At 36.0% G+C, this 21,756-nt stretch overlaps 2 protein-coding genes across 4 annotated transcripts in view; one reads left to right on the forward strand and one right to left on the reverse strand.

Moving 5' to 3' along the window:
- SREK1IP1 (SREK1 interacting protein 1) overlaps positions 1-520 on the reverse strand; it is a 41,135-nt gene extending 40,615 nt beyond the window's left edge. The window contains exon 1 of the mRNA XM_007079902.3: positions 356-520. Coding sequence (XP_007079964.1) covers positions 356-368 — 13 coding nt within the window. The 5' untranslated portion in view covers positions 369-520. The remainder of the gene's footprint in view (positions 1-355) is intronic.
- Positions 521-765: 245 nt separating this feature from the next.
- The window catches only part of CWC27 (CWC27 spliceosome associated cyclophilin), a 194,361-nt gene continuing 173,370 nt past the window's right edge, over positions 766-21,756 (forward strand). For 2 of the 3 annotated variants that reach the window (XM_042987633.1, XM_042987634.1), the window contains exons 1-6: positions 766-1,025; positions 8,656-8,752; positions 15,765-15,877; positions 18,608-18,751; positions 20,413-20,511; positions 21,145-21,248. In XM_042987633.1, coding sequence (XP_042843567.1) covers positions 984-1,025; positions 8,656-8,752; positions 15,765-15,877; positions 18,608-18,751; positions 20,413-20,511; positions 21,145-21,248 — 599 coding nt within the window. In that variant the 5' untranslated portion in view covers positions 766-983. The remainder of the gene's footprint in view (positions 1,026-8,655; positions 8,753-15,764; positions 15,878-18,607; positions 18,752-20,412; positions 20,512-21,144; positions 21,249-21,756) is intronic. The other variant, XM_042987632.1, reaches the window with a different exon arrangement.

The following is a 21,756-nucleotide window of genomic DNA, read 5'->3' on the forward strand; positions in this document are numbered from 1 at the left end:
ACCTCAATTCTATTTTCGAGCTATCCCAAAGTTAGGTCAGTTTTTCTCGGCTACCTCCTAGGCCTACAGTTGCTGCCCCTCCTCCCCCACCTCCCCCCACCACACACTTTCCCTGTAAGCCTTCCAGCACAGCCGGAGCCTGGCTGGGGCGGGGGAGATAGTTTCTGTCTTCCTTCTTCCCTTCAGAGATTATCTCTGGAGTGTAAACTTTTTCGTGTAGAACAAACGAACCTGTTAATTTTAACGCCTCCGCCTAAATCCCCATGGGCGCTACTCCCTACCCCCAGCGCACCCCAACCTACCCTACCCGCTCCTTTCCTCGCCTAGACCCAGGGGCCCTGCCGTCCGTCTTCACCTGGGACTGCCATTGCGCTGGTAAGAGGGGTCGCAGGAGCCGTAGGCTTTCGAGAGTACGCTCGCCTCCCGCCTGCAGCGAGGACCACAAACGGCGAGGGCGGCCTCTTCCTCCGACCGGCGCCGCCGTACTTCCCTGCCAGTCGGGGAAGGCCTCTTGCGATAGCGGAACCAAGTAACGATGATGCAGTTTCCGGGGGAGTCATATTACAGAACACACATGGTCCGAACCATTGCTGCCAGCCCCGGGGGTGGAGATGAATGAAACCTGCACATACATGTACTGAAGTAAACAACACCAACATTTATATATCCTTTTGTAAAAGTGTAACACAAATTGAGTTAACCTGCAGGTGCTTAATAATCTTTTTTCGTTTCCTGGAGGCCATTGGAACCCCCCTTCTTAGGATTAGCGGTGCTCAGGCCCAGGAGCAACATGGCGGCGTCCGTGAGGGACTAGTTTTGGGAAAAGGTAGTGCTTGGTGCCGCTCATTTTGGGACATTGACAAACTGGAGCTTTCTGCGACCACCCGATTGAAGGAAGCGTGCCACTGATAGGTGGACTGCTTTAGTGATCGGCTCTCCGTTCTCACTCCCAATTAGGAGCGGAGCCCTGAGCACTGAGCAGCATGAGCAACATCTACATCCAGGAGCCTCCCACGAATGGGAAGGTGAGAGCCTCATCTACGGTACCTGGGCTCCCCAAAGTGATACCTCACCCATTAAGGGAGTTTTGGGGCGTTAGGGTTGGAAAAATCACAAAATGTCTTGTCCGTTACTCTTCCCTCTGGATAGGATTGCACCGAAAACCACCTACTGACACCTCTCGGCAAATACTTTGAGAAAAGTCCTCAAATGGAGATTTCTCCAGTGTCTGGCCACATTTCTTGCTTCAGCCTAACACATTCTAGGGCGTTTTCTAGGGTCTTTGGTAGAAACCTAGGTATATTTAAAATTGTGATTTTTGTTTTTCTTAACTTGTAAATCGCTCTTTCTCCATTCATTCTACAATCATGTATTGAATGCCTAGTAGTCACCAGGCACTGTACTAGGTGCTGGGGACACAAAGATGGATGGGTAAGGTCTAGCCGTTGCCCTAGAAGAGCTTATGGTTTTGTTTGGGAGGTAAGCAGGTAAAGAAAAACCTTCTGATAAGTCCAATAGGCATGCTTATGGAGAGAGGAAGTCTAGTGCTACGGTAAGTTCTAAAAAATGAGCCACTGAGGAAGGAGAGAAAAGCTTTGTGGAGGAGGTATCTTTTGAGCTGGTCTTAAAACATGAAAGTAGAGAATGAGAAATGTTTCCACATTAGAATGGGAGAATGATTTCCTGATTGATTTAATGGTCAAGGTATGGCAGTTCCCATCAAAGACTTTTATATGCAGTATGAGGCAGAGGAGTCAATAATGGAATAAGTATCACTGGGATTCTTAAACTGTGAGCTAGTCTCACCACATATGAAATGCGATGGACCAACATAGTGGAGAAAACAGTGGGACTGAAAGTACTTAGTTGAGGAGCGTCTGTATTGCTCAGTCGGTTAAGCCTTTGACTGGGCTCAGGTCATGATCTCACAGTACTCGAGTTGAGCCCAATGTCAGGCTCCGTGCTGACAATTCAGAGCCTGGAGCCTGCTTCACATTCTGTCTGTCTCTCTCTGCTCCTATCCTGCTTGTGCTCGCTCTCTGTCTCAAAAATAAATAAACATTTTTTTTTTTAACTTTAAAGCACATAGTTGAATTAGGATAAACTAAATTTACATCAGATACGATTCTGTTGCATGACTATATCATAATTTATGCAATCTTTTGTTGATCAACATTTTGTAATTTAATAAGGCAATATGAAAACAAAAACAATAATGCTCTAATTGATATCCCCACCAGGAATTTTAGTGGGTGTTTTGAGATGGGACATTCTTTTAATTCTTTGCTGTGTGAACTTCTCCTTACTCATCTGTATCTCACATCATTGTGAAAACTCAGAATACCTACCTCGTCATATTTCCAGATATTTTTTGAGGGTGATATCACCCTCAGTTAATAAACACTAGTAGAGAATAAAAATATTGCCCATCCTGCTAGTCTGGGCCTTCACACTTATTATTCCTTTCTTTAGTACACTCTGGCCTGCTCAAATGTCACCTTGGCAGAGAGGACTTTTCTGTTTACTCTATAAAATCACAAACTCCATTCATGTCCTGCATTCCAACATTCCCTGCCCTTTCCCTCTTCAGTTTTTTCTGTGTACTTACTAGTTATTGTTTATTGTGTCCTCTGCCTCCCATTCTCCTCCCCATAGAATGCAAGCACTATGATGGCAGGGACTGACATCTAGAATGGTGCTTGACACATGGTAGGAGGAGTTCAAATATGTACTGACTGATTCAATGAATGGATGGATTAATATTTTATTTCTCTTAAGTTAAAGTATTAAGCATCAGTGACTTTGAGGTTATATTGCTGCTGATCAAGGGAAGATTTAGTTGTTTTACTCTGGAAGGAAGATTTGACATGGTCATAAAGAGGAAAACCTTTAACAAAGATACATGCCTGAACGGGAGATCTTTCATTCAACAAATATTTATCTAGCAACTAGCACATGCCAACCTCTATGCTAGGTTTTAGGAATACAAGGGAAAGGAAAACCAGCATTGTCTCTAATATGGAGTCAGTTGAGTGAAATGTACATTCACCAAATAATCATGTAAATAAGTACATGCAAACTGATAAATACTGTCCTTCTGAGAGCACTTGGGTGGCTCAGTTGATTGTCTGACTCTTGGTTTTGGCTCAGGTCATGATATCACAGTTGTGAGACTGAGCCCCTTGTCAGTCTCCGTACTGAGTGTGAAGCTTGCTTGGAATTCTCTCTTACTTTCTTTCTCTCAAACTAAACTAAAAAAACAAACAAACAAACAAACAAAAAAAAACTATCCTTCTGAAACAGAATTGGGCTTACAGAGAACATCAGGCATAGCCAAAATTTCCTTCAAACACAGTTGGGCATTTTTTTTTTTTAACATAAGGCCAGTTGAGGACATTGAAGCTTCAAAATTCTGTACCATAGAGAGCACATGGCAAGAATTTGGGCCTGGAAGGAATTTAAACAGATACAACAATATGTTTTCTCAGTGAATGTTTGTTTAGTGCCTATGCTGTCTAATGCTACATTAGGTACTAAAAGGATTAAGAGATATTCAGAATAAATGGGACAAAGTTCCTCCCTTCAAAGAGCATAGTATCAACCTGGGAAGTAATTGACTTATCATATCAGTGGTTGTTTATAAGTTGTGCTGTGTTTTGTTGTAATTCTGCCCTCTGAAGATGACACACAGAAATGTACCACTTGATAGAAATGTCTTTATACACTCAAGATGAAATTTCTATGTATTATGATCACTTAATTTAAATTGCATATTAATATTCTCTTTTTTTGAGAGAGAGAGAGAAAGAGAGAGAGAGCATGAGTGAGTGGGGGAGGGGCAGGGAGAGGGAGAGAGAGAATCCTAATCCCCACACCCAGCACAGAGCCCCACTAAGGGCTTGATCCTGTGGCACTGGGAGCTCATGATCCTGTGGCTCATGACCTGAGCCACAATGAAGTTGGACACTTAGCCGACTGAGCCACCCAGGCGCCCCAATAAAACGTTTCTTACGAATAAACATTTATTGTGGCTCCATGATCTCATGGTTCATGAGTTCGTGCCCTGCGTTGGGCTCTGTGCTGTGACAGCTCAGAGCCTGGAGTCTGCTTCTGATTCCGTGTCTCCCTCTCTTTCTGCCCCTTTCCCACTTGTGCTCTGTCTCTCTGTTTCAAAAATAAACAAATAAACATTAAAATTTAAAAAAAGAAACATTTTATTATCAAAGTATTGCCTTATTTTGAATCTTTAAGAAAGGGAGCACCAATACTTGACAAAATAGTGATGGCCAAAAGAAATGTATGGAGGAAGGAGCCATGTGCCTTCTTTATAAATTCAGTAGCTTATCAGTGGAAAGAGTAAGAAACTCTGGTAAACAAGGTAGCCCAACTGTGTATGCATTCTTTTTACTGGGTGTAAGTTGACTATGGCCAAAAATATTATAGAAGAAGAATAATTACAACAATAGTAGCTACCATTTTTTGAACATTTACTATTTGTCAGGTAATGTTCTAAGCAGTCTATGTGTAATAAATCATTTTGTTCTCACAAGAAACCTATGAGGATATTATTTTCCCTATTTTAGATAATAAAGTTGAGTCACAGATATGTTAGATAGCATGTCCAAAGTAAAAAACTTCCTTACCCTTTGTAAGTGCAAGGGTCAGTCAGTACTGGAATTTGAGCAGCTGACTCTAGAACCTGTAAAGGGAGGGATGGTGTGCATTAGTTTATTCTTTAGAGTAGTGGTTTCTAAACCAGTGAGTGCACACTTCAGGGACTGTGCAAAACCATCATGAGATGCAAAGAGAAAAGCTACATTCTTCTGCTTGCATTTATCGTTTCCTTTGTGTAAATGTAATCTTTTTTAAAATATTTTTTAAATGTTTTTATTTTATTTTTGAGACAGAGAGAGACAGCATAAGTGGGGGAGGAGCAGAGAGAGAGGGAGACAGAAAATCTGAAGCAGGCTCCAGGCTCTGAGCTGTCGGCATAGAGACCGACATAGGCCTCAAACCCACAAACCGTGAGATCATGACCTGAGCCAAAGTTGGACGCCTAACTGACTGAGCCACCCAGGCGCCCCTAAATGTAATCTTTTATATATAAAAAGGAACATATAAATTCATTTACTTAGTCACTTTTTATATGTCATGATGTAATTTTTCCTAATATGCTAAATGGATTACATTTCATTGTTAATATGGATTAACTAGACCAGCCCTCACAGATTTCATATTCAAAGTAATATTAATAATGTAAACATAAGCAAACCACAAGAAAATGGTAGACCTGATGCCTCAACATGGGAAGTATGTAAAAAATTAGAAATTATTATGAAAATTATTTGAAATACGGATTTCTATTTATTGTTAATGATGAACTTTGTCTTAAGTGTATATTGTGCCTTGGCATATTTATCAGTAAGAATATAAAGCCATTGTCATTTTCAAGACATTTAAAACGAAGTGAGTAGAACAGGAAGATGGATCTCTACAATTTGAAAGCAACATTATGTTAAGTGAAAGAAGCCAAATACCAAGAGCCACACATTGTATGATTCCATTTTTATGAAATATTCAATAGACAAATTCATAGATACAGAAAGTAGATTAGTGTTTGTCAGGGCCTATGAGTAGGAAGAAATAGGGAGTGACTGCTAATGGGTTACAGGGTTTCTTTTGCAGGTGAGGAAATGTTCTGGAATTAGATTGTGGTGGTGGCAAAAGTCTGGATTATACTAACAAATGCTTTAAAAGGGTGAATTGTTTGGTATGTGAATTATATGTCAGTAAAGCTGTTATTTTTTTTTTTTTTTAAGTTTCATTATACCACTGGTAAAGAAGAATAAATTAAGAAATATTTTAAAATACTGTTTTTATGTAATGCTTTGAAATGTTTATCTTCTGTGACTCTTTCAGTACTAGAGTAATATAGTACTACATGTATTTAAACGTACTTATTTGGGAACTCTGTGTTCCAATTCCTTACCTCCCTTCCCACTTCCCTTTTCCTCTTCGCTAATAGGGATGCACACTCTGAAAAAGTTGGAGATCACTGTATTAGAGTTGCAAGGAAGGGAAGACATGTCAAGGGTCCCTTTAACAGTAGCATTTTATTTCAAGTATACAAGGGGATAATAGGTAGGACAGGATATTGTCTTTTGAGATATACTGTACTTTTAAGATTGGGATGGACACCAGTTTTCATGGAAAACCAGAAGGTATTACCCACTGTTATAGATACAGTCTAGGGAGTTTTTCAGCCAACTCAGTTTACATCCCAAATATATACCTTTCAAGAAACTGAGAAACCAGCTGGGTTGGTTTGTCATGATAGAGTATTTATTTTACACATAGTTTCATGCCGTGCCAAGTTAGAAGGCCTTACCTTCATGAGCTGGTAGAAAGGAGACTTTGAATGGATTCCATGTACTGTAGATGATGATTTTAAGACATACCATTTTAGTAACATATACAACCCAGAATTAGATTAGGAATGTTTTGTTTTAAATTAGGAATTGCATGATTTTGAACGAGCAAGTAGAGTGTTGGTATATAAAAAGATAATTGTAAAATTGTCTCATAGTGTCACAATTTCATAGATTCATTGTTCTTTAGTTTCTTAATTTGCTATACCAATTTTATTGGAAGGAAAGCTGCAAGAAACTTTCTTAATTAAAGCAAGTTTAAATGACTGATTTTTAAATGAATAAGTTTTTCTGATTAATAAAGGCATATGCTGCTTTTTCTTAAATCTTAAATTATTTCTGAAATTGCTGTTTGGAAGATATAAATGTAGGGGCGCCTGGATGGCTCAGTCAGTTAAATGTCTGACTTCAGCTCAGGTCATGATCTTGTAGTTCATGACTTTGAGCCCCATGGGTTCTGGGCTGACAGCTCTGAGCCTGGAGCCTGCTTCGGATTCTGTGTTTCCCTCTCCCTGCCCCTCCCCAACTCGCATTCTGCCTCTCTCTCTCTCTCTCAAAAGTAAACAAACATTAAAAAAAAAGGAAAGATATAAATGTATAATGACTTGTACTGAATGAATATTTTTACTGAAATATAGTTAACATACAGTGTTGTATTAGTTACAGGTGAACAGTATAAGGATTCAATAATTCTGTACAATTTTCACTGTCATCAAAGTAAATGTACTCTTAATCTCCTTTATCTGTCTCAACCCCGCCTCCCCTATGACAACCACCAGTTTGTTCTTAGTTTTTAAGAGTCTGCAGTTTGTCTTTTTGCTTTGTTTCTTAAATTCCACATACATGTGAAAACATGGTATTTGTCTTATTGTGTCTGACTTGTTTCACTTAGTATTATTTTAACATCTATGTCCATCCGTGTTGCTGCAAATGGCAAGATTTCATTCTTTTTATGGCTGAGTAATATTCTATTGTGTATGTGTGTGTGTGTGTGTATATATGTATATATTATATATATGTGTATATATGTATATGTATATACAGTGTGTATATATATACGTATATACACACATATATATGTGTGTGTATATATGTGTGTGTATATATAAACATACTATCTATATCTATATCTATATATCTGTATATTTATATATATTCCACTTCTTTATCCATTCATCTATGGATGGACACTTGCGTTGCATCCATATCTTGGCTGTTGTAAATAATGCTGCTATAAACACAGGGGTGCATATATCTTTTCAAATTAGCGTTTTTATTTTCTTAGGGTAAATACCCAGTAGTGGAGTTAATTATATGGTAATTCTATTTTTAATTTTTTAAGTAACCTCTGTACTGCTTTCCACAGTGGCTGCACCAGTTTGCATTCCCATCAACAGTGCATGAGGATTCCTTTTCCTCCACATCCTTGATGACATTTGTTATTTCTTGTCTTTCTGATTCTAGCTATTATGACATGTCTAAGGTGATATCTCATTGTGGTTTTGATTTGCATTTCATTGATTATTTGCATTGGTAATGATGTTGAGCATCATTTTATGTGTCTGTTAGCCATCTATATGTCTTCTTTGGAAAAATGTTTATTCAGGTCCTCTACCCATTTTTAATTGTGTTGTTTGGGTTTTTTTTTTTTTTTTTTGGTATTGAGTTGTATAAGTTCTTTATATTTTTTATATTAACCCTTTATCATATATATCATTTGCAAATATCTTCTCACATTCATTAGGTTGTCTTTTCATTTTGCTGATTGTTACCTTTGCTGTGCAGAAGCTTTTTATTTTGGTATAATCCCAGTAGTTTATTTTTGCTTTTGTTGCTCTTGCCTGAGGAGACATATCTAGGAAAATGTTGCTAATGCCCATGTCAAAGAAATTACTGTCTGCCTTTTCTTCTAGGAGTTTTATGGCTTCAAGTCTCACATTTAGGTCTTTAATCCATTTTGAATTTATTTTTATGTATGGTATAAGAAAAGTGGTCCAGTGTCATTCTTTTGCATGTAGCTGTCCAATTTTTTCAGTACCACTTGTTGAAAAGACTGTGATATCTCTGTTATAATTTTTTTAGTATAACAAGAAAAGCCCAGCAAGTTTTTAAAATTTTAACTTTAAAATTGAAATTCACTAATGGATGCTTCATTTTAAGCAGCAATTCAACTGATTATTAAACCAAAATGATAATTTAATATAATGATGTTATATTCTTTCCATAGGTTTTATTGAAAACTACAGCTGGAGATATTGACATAGAGTTGTGGTCAAAAGAAGCTCCCAAAGCTTGCAGAAATTTCATTCAGCTTTGTTTGGAAGGTAAAAGTGTATCTTTCCACAACATTGAAGTCTGCTGTTAAATAGTGGTAATGAGTGATAGGAGTGGGTATGAATGATATGGTGTTGAGCTGTTGTGTCAGGAAATGGATAGAGGAGATAAAGATTGTCTTTCAAATAAATCTTTATATCTTTAGCAGAGAAATTTATCTCACCAAATAAAACTTTGATCCTTTTTGATCTTCTTGCCTGTTCTGTACTTCTTTCTTTCATCCTCTAAATAAGAGTACTCCCTATGATTGCCCCTAGTTCTCCACTGTCTTTACTCTTCAGTTGTTACTTCTCTCCAAATGACTGTCAGATTTAGAATTCCAGCCATTTCCTCTTGTCTTAGCTGTAATTTACATGTCAAAATGACTAGTGGACTTTTCTACTCCAATCTTCCTCTGTCAGCTATAGCTAAACCACACTGCCTTGACTTTCACCTGCATGATTATGATTGTCTTTTACCTGGTCTTTCTATCTAATCTCTTTACCCTTTTATTTATTCATCTGGTATTTGAATCCTCAGACAGCTTAGCTTCCTAGCTTTTCAACTTGGTTTCATTGCACTAAATAACTATATGGTTTCAGTTGACTATTATTTTATTTCCTGAGCAGTTCCTTCTTGTTTCCACTTTCACACATATCCACATACCTCCTTCATGTCCTCAGTCTTCTTTTTGGAATACTTTTTCTTTCCTTCCTTACTGTTTACAAGTCTACCCACTTTTTAATCTCTGTCCAAAATTCTGCTTTCTCCACGAAGCCTTCCATCCAGGATTCAGTGATGTCATTATAGATGTCTCTAGTCTGTTTTTAGACTGAGTCACAATTTGACTATTTTTCTTTCAGTAAACTTTGCAGTATTATATCCACTTGAGTGTTTTCTCCTTCAGAATATTCCCTTATAGAACTAAACATTCTAAACATTTTTGCAACTTGTTGGTTTTGACAATACTTTGCATATGGTTTCATATATCTCCTGTGATGGCAAATCATTGTCTTTCTAAGTTATACCTGATTTGTAGAGACAGACAAGGTTAATTAGGTATCAGAAAACAGCATTTTGAGTCAAAGGCAGGGTGTGAAAGATAATTCAATATAACCAGTAGAAGGGTACAGCTAGAGCTTTCCAAATAGATAATAATTACACAAATAGATAATTATCAGGGGAAGATTTAAGGTATAAAAATACCCAGAGCCTCCCCCCCGCAAAAAAAAAAAAAGAAAAAGAGAAGGACATCTGTGAAGACCATTATTAATAATTGCTATGGCAGGCAGGAAGGAAATTGAGTCAGACAGGTAGTACAGTCAGAGAAGCCTCAAATTACTATCAACAGAGTCGAGAAACACAGTAGACACAGAAAAGTCAGACTTGTTTCTGGAAAGAAGTTTTGAAGACTCAAAAGCTCAAATTTTATAGGGGAAGACTGGAAGTACAAAAACATTAGAAAGAATGAATGATAATTAACAATCCATGACCAGGTGAATGGAAGAAACAGAAAACATCTGGATATAATATGACAATGAAGAAGAAATAAAGTTCTTAAGTTAGGTCATGATGAAACTTAATTGGAACAACAAAAATTATTCCCCTCTATAGAAGAATACGTGGAGAAAGAGAATAGAAAAATCATAAGAAAAATAACTACAGCAATTCTCTTAATTGAACAGGTGAGAGAGAGAATTATTACTGCAAACGCTAACAAGAAGCCTGAGAAGGCTAACTGAAATGAAGATACTCCCAAATAAAGTCAAGTTTTTAAAATATAATTTGGAGAACCTCATTTAATTCACTAATTCTGTTACTTAAACAAGTCATGATATGTCAAGATCTTTTAACATTCATATCAGTATTTTTTTCAAAAAGGGATGATTTCCAGAATTAAAAAAGAAATAAGTAAAAACTAGGAAGGTGGAGCCAGATATGGCTCCCAACTAAAATGCTGTTCATAGCGGAAGTTCTTAGTCTTTTTTCCCCCCAGCTTTATTGAGGCATTATAGACAAATAAAAATTGTATATATTTAGGTTGTACATGATTTTTTAAAAGGTGTACAAGTGTGTACTATACATATACACTGAAATGATTATCACAATCAAGTTAAGTAACGTATCCGTCACCTCACAGTTACGAGTGTGTGTGTGTGTGTGTGTGTGTGTGTGTGTGTGTGTGTAGTGAGAACACTTGAGATCTTTTTTCTTAGCAAACTGCAAGGATACAATACAGTATTATTAACTATACTCACCATGTTGTACATTGAATCCCCAGAAGTTATTCGTTTTATATTTGAAAATTTATACCTTTTGACCAACATATCCTGATTTCTCCCACCTGCCAGCACCTGGCAACCACCATTTTACTCTCCAGTTCTATAAGTTTAACTTTTTTAGACTCCACATACAGAATTTGTCATTCTGGTGTCTGGGGGATGTCTTTAGTTTTTATAGAAATGAAAGATCTAGAATTACACAGTCTTACTCTTGGATTTCAGGTTTTGTGGAATAGTTAGGTGAATATTTAAAGGTGAGTGAAATTTTTAAAAAATAGGTTAAAAAAGAAGGAAAGGGAAGCTTGTTGCTTTTGATAGTTTTGTTGGTTCCTCTGAAGTATGAGAAAGGAGTAAAATTTTAGGTTGGCAAAACAAAGTGGGAAGCAGAAAGAGAAGTAGTTAAGAAAATCAAATTTTTTATGCTTTATGTGACTATTAATTTCTTTATTTCTATTTTACCTCAGATTTACTCTTTAAGATCTATTCTTGAGGTGTTTGAGTGGCTCCGTTGGTTAAGCATCTGACTCTTCATTTCAGTTTGGGTCATGATCCCAGGGTCATGGATTGAGCCCCACATTGGGTTCCAGGCTCCAAGCAGAGCTTGCTTGAGATTCTTCTCTTTCCTTCGGCCTTTCTTCTCCACTTGTGCTTTCTCTCTCTCTCTCTCTCTCTCTAAAATAATAATTTAAAAAAAGTTAAAAAAAGGTCTATTCTTTATCAGTCATCTTTATCCCCTACCTCCTATTCTTTAGAAGTGACCAACATAAGTATAAATTAAGAGGTTAAAAGAAATACCTTTATAAAACTAAAATATTTGTTTCAAAAAATCCAAAGAGGCCAAAATAAACAGGGCAGACAGGCAACAAAAGGAGTTATAAATAAAAAGTGATTAATGATAATGTTTATAAAATTAAACACAAACACCAGATTCTAGAAAAATATACATAAATCACTTAAAAGTGCAAATGTAAATTTCTATATGGTACTCGGTAGAAATATAATTAGATAAAGTGTACCATGATACCCATACATTGTACAGCCAGAAATAAAAACTCTAATGGCAAATACCGGAACCACAGAGGCCAAATAGGAACTTTATTTCATATTTAAGATACATGAAAATGTCTTTCTTCAATAGTGGAGAAAATTTAGGAAGATATTACCAGACATAATGAAATGAGAAAATCACTTTCTTCACAATACTTATGGAAATGATACATAAAAACATTTAAGAAGAAAGTCAAATAAACATTATTGCATGCCACAAAATCTATTATAGTACATAGTAAACTATAAAGACAACCATAAATGCATTGTCAGCAGTGATATGAATAAGTTACATGGAAATAGAAATGATGGATATGGAGATTTTGTAGAATTTTGAAATTTTAGCCATGGTAGATTATAAAATTATGGTGTAGAGTAATTATAGAAAATTCCTACTCAGTATATATGGTATTATAATTTCATTCATCCAACAGGAATATAATTAGGAATATAAAAAGAAAAAGCTTAAAGTAAAAAGCCAATATCACTAAAAGATTTAATAGGAAAAAGGAGAAGATGGGTTATTTTAAAATTGGAAAGCACAAATAATAAACATCTCTTTCATATCCCCCTTCCCTCACATCTAATAGATTTCTGAGTCTTATTCTAGAGAATTCTTAAGTATGTACCTCTCAGTAGAAGTCACAGTCATGGTTTACTCTTGGGACAATAGTTGCTCCCTGTCCCTCCAGCCTTGTCACTTCCTTCTAGTCCATTCTCTATACTGGGAGTTTGATCTTTTGAAAAAGCAGATCTGATAAAAAAAAAAGTTGATTGGTTGCATATTATGGACCTAAAGGATTATTATCATTTTCTGATGTAGACTGGGTCATGTTGCATATTTAAACAAAATAGAATTTAAACGAAAATATTAAAGTTTGACCTCACATTTGTGTTGAACTTGAAAGTTTATAGATTGCCTCCACATTATCTTATTTAGTCTTCAGAACACAGTGAATTAATTTATAATATTAATTTTATAATGAGAAAATTATGTGTACAGCATGTGGATGATAGTTAATAATGCTGTATTGCATATTTGGAAGTTGCCGAGAAAGTAGATCTTAAAAGTTCTCATTGCAAGAAAAAGGAATTTGTTACTATGTGAGGTGATGGATGTTAACTAGACTTATTATGGTGATTATTTCACAATATATGCAAATAGTAAATCATTATGTTGTCCACCTGAAACCAATGTGATGTTAAATGTCAATTGTATCCCAGTGATTTAAACAGAGGGAAAAAAAAAGAGGGGCATCTGTGTGGCTCTCAGTCAGTTAAGCATGCTACTGTCAGTGTTGGTTTAGGCTCAGGTCGTAATCTCACAATTCTGTGAGTTTGATCCTAGAGTTGGGCTTTGCACTAGCTGTGCGGAGGCTCTTTGGGATTCTTTCTCTCTCCTTCTCCCTGCCCCTTCCCCACTCGAATTATTTCTGTTTCTCTCGAAATAAATATAAAAAAATAAAAAGAGGGGAAAAAATAAATGGAGTTTAAGGCTTCTCAGCTAGCAAAAGCCAAGACTCAGAACTCTTCCTGCATGCTGCATACAGAGTTAACCTGAATAAATGGTTACTTAAGGGTATAGGAGAGATACTTTTAGACCTCTTAGTTTTTAGTTTCTATTTGTAACCAAGGAGCACTTGTTTGCACTGGAGACCTCTTGCGCACACAGCCCAACAACTTCACTGGGAGAAGGGTTTGAAAAAATCAGTTGTTTCTCCTGTCTACTTCTTCCTATCTATCCTCTATACTGGATACAGTTGTTAGATTACATATTAGATTTTTTAAAATATGGATTTTATATTCAGTTATATCTTGCAAATGTAAATAATTATGAGGGTGCCTGCAAGCCACTATATCATAGTACTTTGTGAATTATGATAAACCACATTCTTGTTTTGACTTATGAAGTGTCACTGAGTATCTATGTAATAGGTACCTCATGAATTCTATCAGTAATTTTTCAGTACAGTGCCTGGCCCACGGTAGGCACTTGATTTGTATTTGTCATTATATGACTTAGGCTGTGTTCAGGTGCAAGTAGGAAAAGACTCCTTTCAATGTTATTTACATAATAAAGACATTCATAATCCTGTACGATGACAAGAAAACTGATGTCAGGCAGTTCTGCAGGCTCAGTGAAGCTTTCAGGAAATTCTGCTTTTCCCATCTTTCTCTTTGCGAGCCTCAGCGTGTGACTGAGCTAGGCCTACACTCAGTAATTGACTCCACCTCAGTCTAGTCTGTTGATAGTTGGGTTTTGTTTGATTTTACAACAATAATAGAGTCTGTTTATCCAGCACTTACTTCAGGGCTACACCTATATTCTACATAAATTTTCCTCTTGTACTCACCTGATTAGTTCATATAAGTTCAAAACTAGTTTGGGTGAGATAAAAATAATTTTTTTTTCCTTTCATTCAGGGATCTTTTATAAAAGAGGTGAAATGTACATAACATGAAAGTAATCATTTCAAAGACAATTCAATGATATTTAGTATATTTGCTATGTTACACAACCAGCACCTCTGTCTAGTTCCAAAACAGTTTTATTATCCCAAAAGAAAACTACTCATTAAGCAATCACTTCCACTTCTCCCCTCTCTCCTCCCCTGACAACCACCAATCTGTTTTCCATCTCTATGGATTTACCTATTCTGGATGTTTCATATAAATGGAATCATATAATATATGACTTTTTGTGTGTGGCTTCTTTCACATAGCATAGTTTTGAGCTTCATCTATGTTGTAGTGCATATCAGTATTTCATTCCCTTCTTTGAGTAATCTTCCACTGTATGTAAATACCTCATCTTGTTTATTCATTCACTCATTGATGGACATCTGGATTGTTTCTTCCTTTTGCAGTTGCGAACGGCACTGCTGTGAACATTCATATACAAGTATTTGTTTAGTACCTGTTTTCAGTTTGGGGGGTGGATATATTCATAGAAGTAAGATTGATGGATAATTCTGTGTTTAAATTTTGTAGAGCCATCAAACTTTTCCACAGTGCCTGTATCATTTTACAACCCAACACGCAATGTACAAGGCTCCAGTTACACCACCTCCTCACTAACACTTGCTATTTTCCTTTCCTTTGGATGATAGCCATCCTAGTGGGTGTGATGTGGTATTCATTGTGGTTTTGATTAGCATTTCCCTAATGACTAATGATATTGAGAATCTTTTCTTATTCATATTGTCCATTGTTGCTACTTCTTAATATAAACTCCCTGATTCAGTCAAACCCTAATTTTTGCCATTTTGCTCTCAACAACTTCTTTGCTCATGATTTACCTCACTGAGATGCCATGCTTCTCCTACATGCAACTTCTTTTCCTTGGTGAAGTCTCCCTCGTGATTTTAGGTTCCCGATAATAAGTACTATTAGGAGATCATATGTGATCTCTCTTGTATATTAATAGCTTCCAAATAATATATTTATGTATAAACTGTAATGCAATTTGAGAGACTCCTGGAAATAAGTACAACACAACAACAGTCATGCTTTTTTGTAGAAATTGTGCTGTTTTGAGTAGGCATTTTATAATAAGTAGGGAAGAAAAGGTTTGGGTTTAGGAGCCTATTTAGCATTCTGGGAGGGGGGGGAATCTTGTGACTCTAATTATATTAGCTCTGATAGCTATATACTTCACTTTAGACTTTGCTAAATTATTTTAAATTTCTTTCAGCATATTATGACAACACCATTTTTCATAGAGTTGTACCTGGTTTCATAGTCCAAGGGGGAGATCCTACTGGCACAGGGACTGGTGGAGAGTCTATCTATGGAGCCCCATTCAAGGTGAGACTGAATTTTTATTGTTATTTATTTGCAAATCAATTTGGATTCCTTAAGTGAAAATCACTGTGCCCCTGGTGAAAGAACTACATTTCACATTACTGCACAAAATCTGGTATTTATCACGTTTGGGATTATAAGGGATAAGAGCAGCACTTACCCTATCAAGCATTCTTTCAGAGTTGTCTTATTGCTAATTTTTTGTTCGATTGAATTCAGGTAGAGCTAATGGTGGTAGTGACGGAAATGTGAGTCAGAAAAAAAGACTACATAACAATTCATGATAGCTGACTGTATCTGATATCTACAACTCTGTAAATGTAAAAAGGTTTTAGAACATTTCATATGCCATTTTATTTTAAAATATTTTATTTAATACTGTATGGAATTTATATTAATCTGCTTGGACTGTTACAACAAAATACCACTGACAGGGTGACTTGAACAACAGGAATTTGTCACAGTTCTGGAGGCTAGGAAGTACAGATCAGCTTGCTGGCATTCAATTTCTGGGGAAGGTTCTCTTCCTGGCTTGTCAACGGCTGCCTGCTCGCTGTGTCTTTACATGGTAAAGAGAGTGAGCTCTGGTGTCTCCCTCTTTTTATAAGGACATCACCACTATTGGATTAGGGCTTCACACTTATGACATCATTTATCCTTTATTATCTCTTCATAGGCCCTGTCTCTAATACAGTCACACTGGGGGTTACAGCTTCAACTGTATGAATTCTGGGGAGACACAATTTGGTCCAATGCAGAATTCATTCTTAATTGTGCACAGTAGACCCCTGTAGTGGAAAATGCATTACACAACAGGAAATCACAAAGGGACAGAAGAAAGAATTAGCATAAAAAGTGTTAGAAAAAAGTGTATTAATCAAAAATAGGTCAGTGATGGGGCACCTGGGTGGCTCAGTCTGTTAAGCATCTGACTTTGGCTCAGGTCATGATCTTACGGCTCAGCTTGTGAGTTCTGAGCCCCGCAGCAGGCAGGCTCTGTGCTGACAGCTCAGACCCTGGAGCCTGCTTCAGATTCCGTGTCTCCATCTCTCTCTCTCTGCCCCTCCCCTGCTTGTGTGTGTGCTCTCTCTCTCTCTCTCTCACTCTCTCAGAAATGAGTAAACATTTAAAAAAAATTAAAAAAAGAATAGGTGAGTGATTTGTTAACTGCCAACACAGAACTAAAAAGAAAAAAAGAGTTAATGTCCTAGTTAAGGTATTAAAATCACAGAGGGTTCAAGTAAACACTAAATGTTGTTGTTTTTTTTTATCTGATGGTGCTAATATCATGTTCTTTGAATGAGTAAACATCATTAGTTCTTGAAGTAAGAGAATTTTTGAAGACATCATGTTTTTACTAATGAGATAGAGGGTCTGGAGTTTCTTTTAATTTTTTACTGGGTCACTGTGTGATTCTTGAGAACAACACTTGAACTGTTTGCTTTAATTTCCAGATGTTAATGGCCTTAGAAAATGAGGAATGGTTATAATAAAAAAGTCTCAAATGTCACTATAAAACTATTTTGTATTTTACCAAATTGAGATGTCTCCGGATTTTGGAGCTTCCATCTATCTAGTAGGAAGCATTCCTTTATTCTGTTATTCAGTGTAACAGAATAGCTCTTTTTGACAATTTCCTTCTAAATTGAGATTTTTGCCTATTATGTCCAGGTAATATGGTTACCTGGTTAAGTTTTTCAGTTAGGTCATTTTTCACGGGGTATACAGAGTTAGGACTCTTTGAGTTCAAATCTTTGACAATTATTTATTAAGGAAAAATAACTTTCTTTCTGAAAAGCACTGATTACATAACATGGCTATATTATAAATGAGTCTAGCATCAGGCCTGGAATGAAATTCTGTTAACAGAGAGACTAATGTAGGTTATGGAGCCCTCCCATAGCAAGAAATTCACCTTAGAAAGTCTTGCTCTTGCTCTTTGGAAAACTGGCAAATGGGACCAGTGCTTGTTCAGAAAAGATTTAACAAAGACCTGTAAAAAACAGAGTAAAACAATTTATAGTAGTTTCCTTGAATTAAAAACCAAGAAGAAAGCAATTTTTTCATGACCTTTAGAACAGAGTGGGGAAGGGCAGTAGTTGAAGACTCTGCCGTGATTCAAAGGTAGGTTTTTTTGGAGAAAAAAATAGAAGGTTCTAAAAAGTTAGATTACTTTGAGGGATGTGAAGAAAAGGGGAATGAGTTTGAAATCACTTACCCTTTGAATGTCTTCTTCTGTGTAAATATGGGCAGCTTTCCCATAAAATAGGCTAAATTTGTGGTTGTGTATATTTAGAAGATAACTTCCAGGCTAGTGAAGTCAAGTTTAATAGCATCGAGGGAATAAATACTGGATTTGCTTATACTTGAAAATCAGTTTGGGGCGCCTGGGTGGCTCAGTCGGTTGGGCGTCCGACTTCAGCTCAGGTCATGATCTCACTGTCCATGAGTTCGAGCCCCACGTCGGGCTCTGTGCTGACAGCTCAGAGCCTGGAGCCTATTTCTGATTCTGTGTCTCCCTCTCTCTGGCCCTCCCCGACTCACACTCTGTCTCACTCTCTCTCTCAAAAATAAACATTTAAAAAAAAAAAAAAAAGAAAAGAAAATCAGTTAAATAAAACTGTAGCATTTTTGATTAGAAGTTGTATAGAACCTTGTTTACTGACTATGAAGGTCCTTATAACTGAGATCATTCACTAAACTTTTTTTTTTTTTTTTTTTTTAATGCTTCAGGATGAATTCCACTCACGGTTACGTTTTAATCGGAGAGGGCTGGTTGCCATGGCAAATGCTGGTCCTCACGATAATGGCAGCCAATTCTTCTTTACACTGGGTCGAGCAGATGAACTTAACAATAAGCACACCATTTTTGGAAAGGTTTGTGTCCAGTTATCTTCAGCTTCTATGATACATATGGCCAACTTATCTAGGAGTTGCCCTCATAAAAATATTCCCTGGGTTATTTTTTTATTATTTCTAAAAATGGTGGAATATATCCCTTTTACAGTGAACTATGAAGGACCATCTGAACTTTATGTGTGTATGTTTCAAATAAGTCATTGATTATAACTTTAAAATTTTCCTTTTTCTAAAACATACCGATGGTATTAGCTAATGCATCACTCAGCTAATATTATTTCTACATTCTTAGAAACCTAGGCATTATCTAGGTAACAAGATTTAGTAGTTTTAAGTTTTCCTTAAAGTGGAAATTGTGTTAACATTAAAACTTTTTACCTGAAATACTACTTTGAATAGGAGCTATTTAATCCTGCTCACGTTTAACATCATATGAGGGAATATCACTTCCGTAGAATTTTGAACCGTTTTGTTTAAAGGAGGATTCTGACCGTTTTGTTTTCTCACTTCCTCTTCTAATTCCCACATTCCCACATGTGTTAAGTCTTAGGCATGTTACATATCCCTAGTGTATCAGCTCCCTCTGCTGGTTCAGTAGGAATTGTTTCCCCACAGCCTAGATGAAACTGGGTTTTCTGATGATGAAGAGGAAAAAACAAACTGAGCACAACTGGAAAACTGGTATTGCTTTAAAACTCCTGAGAAATGTTGAATGTAAGGACTCATGCTGAAAACACGTAGTACAATATTGTTGCTTAAAACTTAACAACGTAGGTTAAGAAATAAGCATTGGCACATTTGAACCACTCCAGCACAGGTTATCTGATGTTCAACGATTTTCCTTCCTGTTATTAAAAAAAAAAATAACAGCATATAATAAAATGAGATTTAAGTTGTCATTGTGAACCACTTTTTACAATTGCTATTATATACCTTTCGCACTGGAGACAAAGTATAGCTTAGTGATGAGAATTCAGAAAGGCCAACACTGTCGCTGTGTAACTTCTTTGAATCTCAATGTTCTTCTCTAGATAAGGAGTATAAGGACCTGTATTTAGGATGTTTATGAGGATTAAACAAGATAATATCTGTAAAGCACTTCCACGTGTTCTTATTTGCTTGTTCTGCCCAATTCTAAAATCTAAATTTATTATTTTTTTTAATGAAAAGTTGTCATTCAGTAGGTTACCTGGCATTATATTTTTATTTTTAATGAAAACTGATATTATATATATATATTGGAAATTTCATAAAAATGTTATCAAGTGATTGAACTCCATTTCTCCTTTTCCCCCTTAAGATTAAGATGAAATTGCTTTATTTGCATTATCACTACATATGCTCCTATATAAAAATATGAAATTTCCTTTTAGTTATTGAAAAAAATATTTTCAGAAGTCTTCCTTTATTTCAAAGATGAATATAGGGGCGCCTGGGTGGCTCAGTTGATTAAGGTCCAACTTTGGCTCAGGTCATGATCTCGCGGTACGTGGGTTCCAGCCCCACGTTGGGGTCTGTGCTGACAGCTCAAAGCCTGGAGCTTGCTCGGGTTCTGTGTCTCCCTTTCTCTCTGCCCCTCCCCCACTCACGCTCTGTCCTCTCTGTCTCTCAAAAATAAATAAACATTAAGAAAAATTCAAAGAATAATTATAATAGTTTGCAGTTTTCTTATCTGATAGGTTACAGGGGATACAGTATATAACATGCTACGGCTAACAGAAGTAGACGTTGATGAGGAAGAAAGACCACGCAATCCACATAAAATAAGAAGTTGTGAGGTAGGAGCATGATTTCTAAGATACAGTGCTTAATTGATCATTTAAAAGAAACTGATTATTAGTATTTTAAACTAATGGATGGAGGCTTTATACTAAATCAATAGTACAACTCAGATTTTGTCTGTGTAATTTAGGTGCAATTTCTGATTAAGAATTTTTTTTTTTAATTGAAGGTTTGACTTCAAGGATGAGACTTTAGCTGATAACCCAATGCATGAAAAGCTTGATTTACAGTGGAAAGTTAGAGGAATTAGACTTATTTAGCTGAATGAAGTAACTTCCTAAGTAATTTAAGAGTGATCCTTCATTGAGGAAGCAAGGTCCTTAAGAGCATTTGATTTGGGGTCAAAACCCTTGAGTTTGTCTTCCTTACTAGATATTAAGGTTTCTTGAATATTTTTCCTCTTTATAAAATAAGGATAAAATACACTCTACTTAATTGCACATAAGATTATTGAAAGAATACAATGAGACCATGTAAGTGGAAGCACTTTATGTAGTATATATAGTAGACTTATAATAGTTATGTGAGCAAAAAATATAAATGCTAATGTCAACATAATTAAATATTGGTCTTAATTTTTTGTGAAGTTTTAAAAAATGGAATAATGTTTTCAAAATATTTTTTCATAGGTTTTGTTTAATCCTTTTGATGACATCATTCCCAGAGAAATAAAAAAGCCAAAAAAAGAGAAACCAGAGGAGGAAGTAAAGAAATTGAAGCCCAAAGGCACAAAGTAATCATAATAGAAACATTTTTCTTCAGATTGAAAAGCTGAAGAATTCATTTAATTCATTTTATTTCCTTTTGTAACAACTGTCTACTAGTGAAGGGGGAGGCCAGTGTGGGCCAGGAAGATATCTGAATTATACGTTTTTTCCTAAAAATTCACTTCTTATATTTAAAAACTGTATATAACTTGAACTTAATCTGAAGAAGTATTGTGTCAGCTGTCTATATGAAATCTGTATTAATAAACAGATAAATATTTATGATCACTATAGCAATTATTTATATAAATGAGTTGAGAATTTTTGTTTTTTTTACTAATTTTTCAATTAATATATGCTCAGTATAAAGAACTTGGAAAGTAAAGTATGAATGATATAATGACTGCATGGTTACATAATTTTTCGCTCCTGTGTTGGAGTAAATAAGTTTCAGTATTTTGTCAACAGTATTTTTCACATTATTAGTTTTGTCTATTTTATAAAAATAGATATCACAGAGTCAGATCTCAGCTT

Source organism: Panthera tigris, chromosome A1, assembly GCF_018350195.1.
Source record: "Panthera tigris isolate Pti1 chromosome A1, P.tigris_Pti1_mat1.1, whole genome shotgun sequence".
Classification (NCBI taxonomy): domain Eukaryota; kingdom Metazoa; phylum Chordata; class Mammalia; order Carnivora; family Felidae; genus Panthera; species Panthera tigris.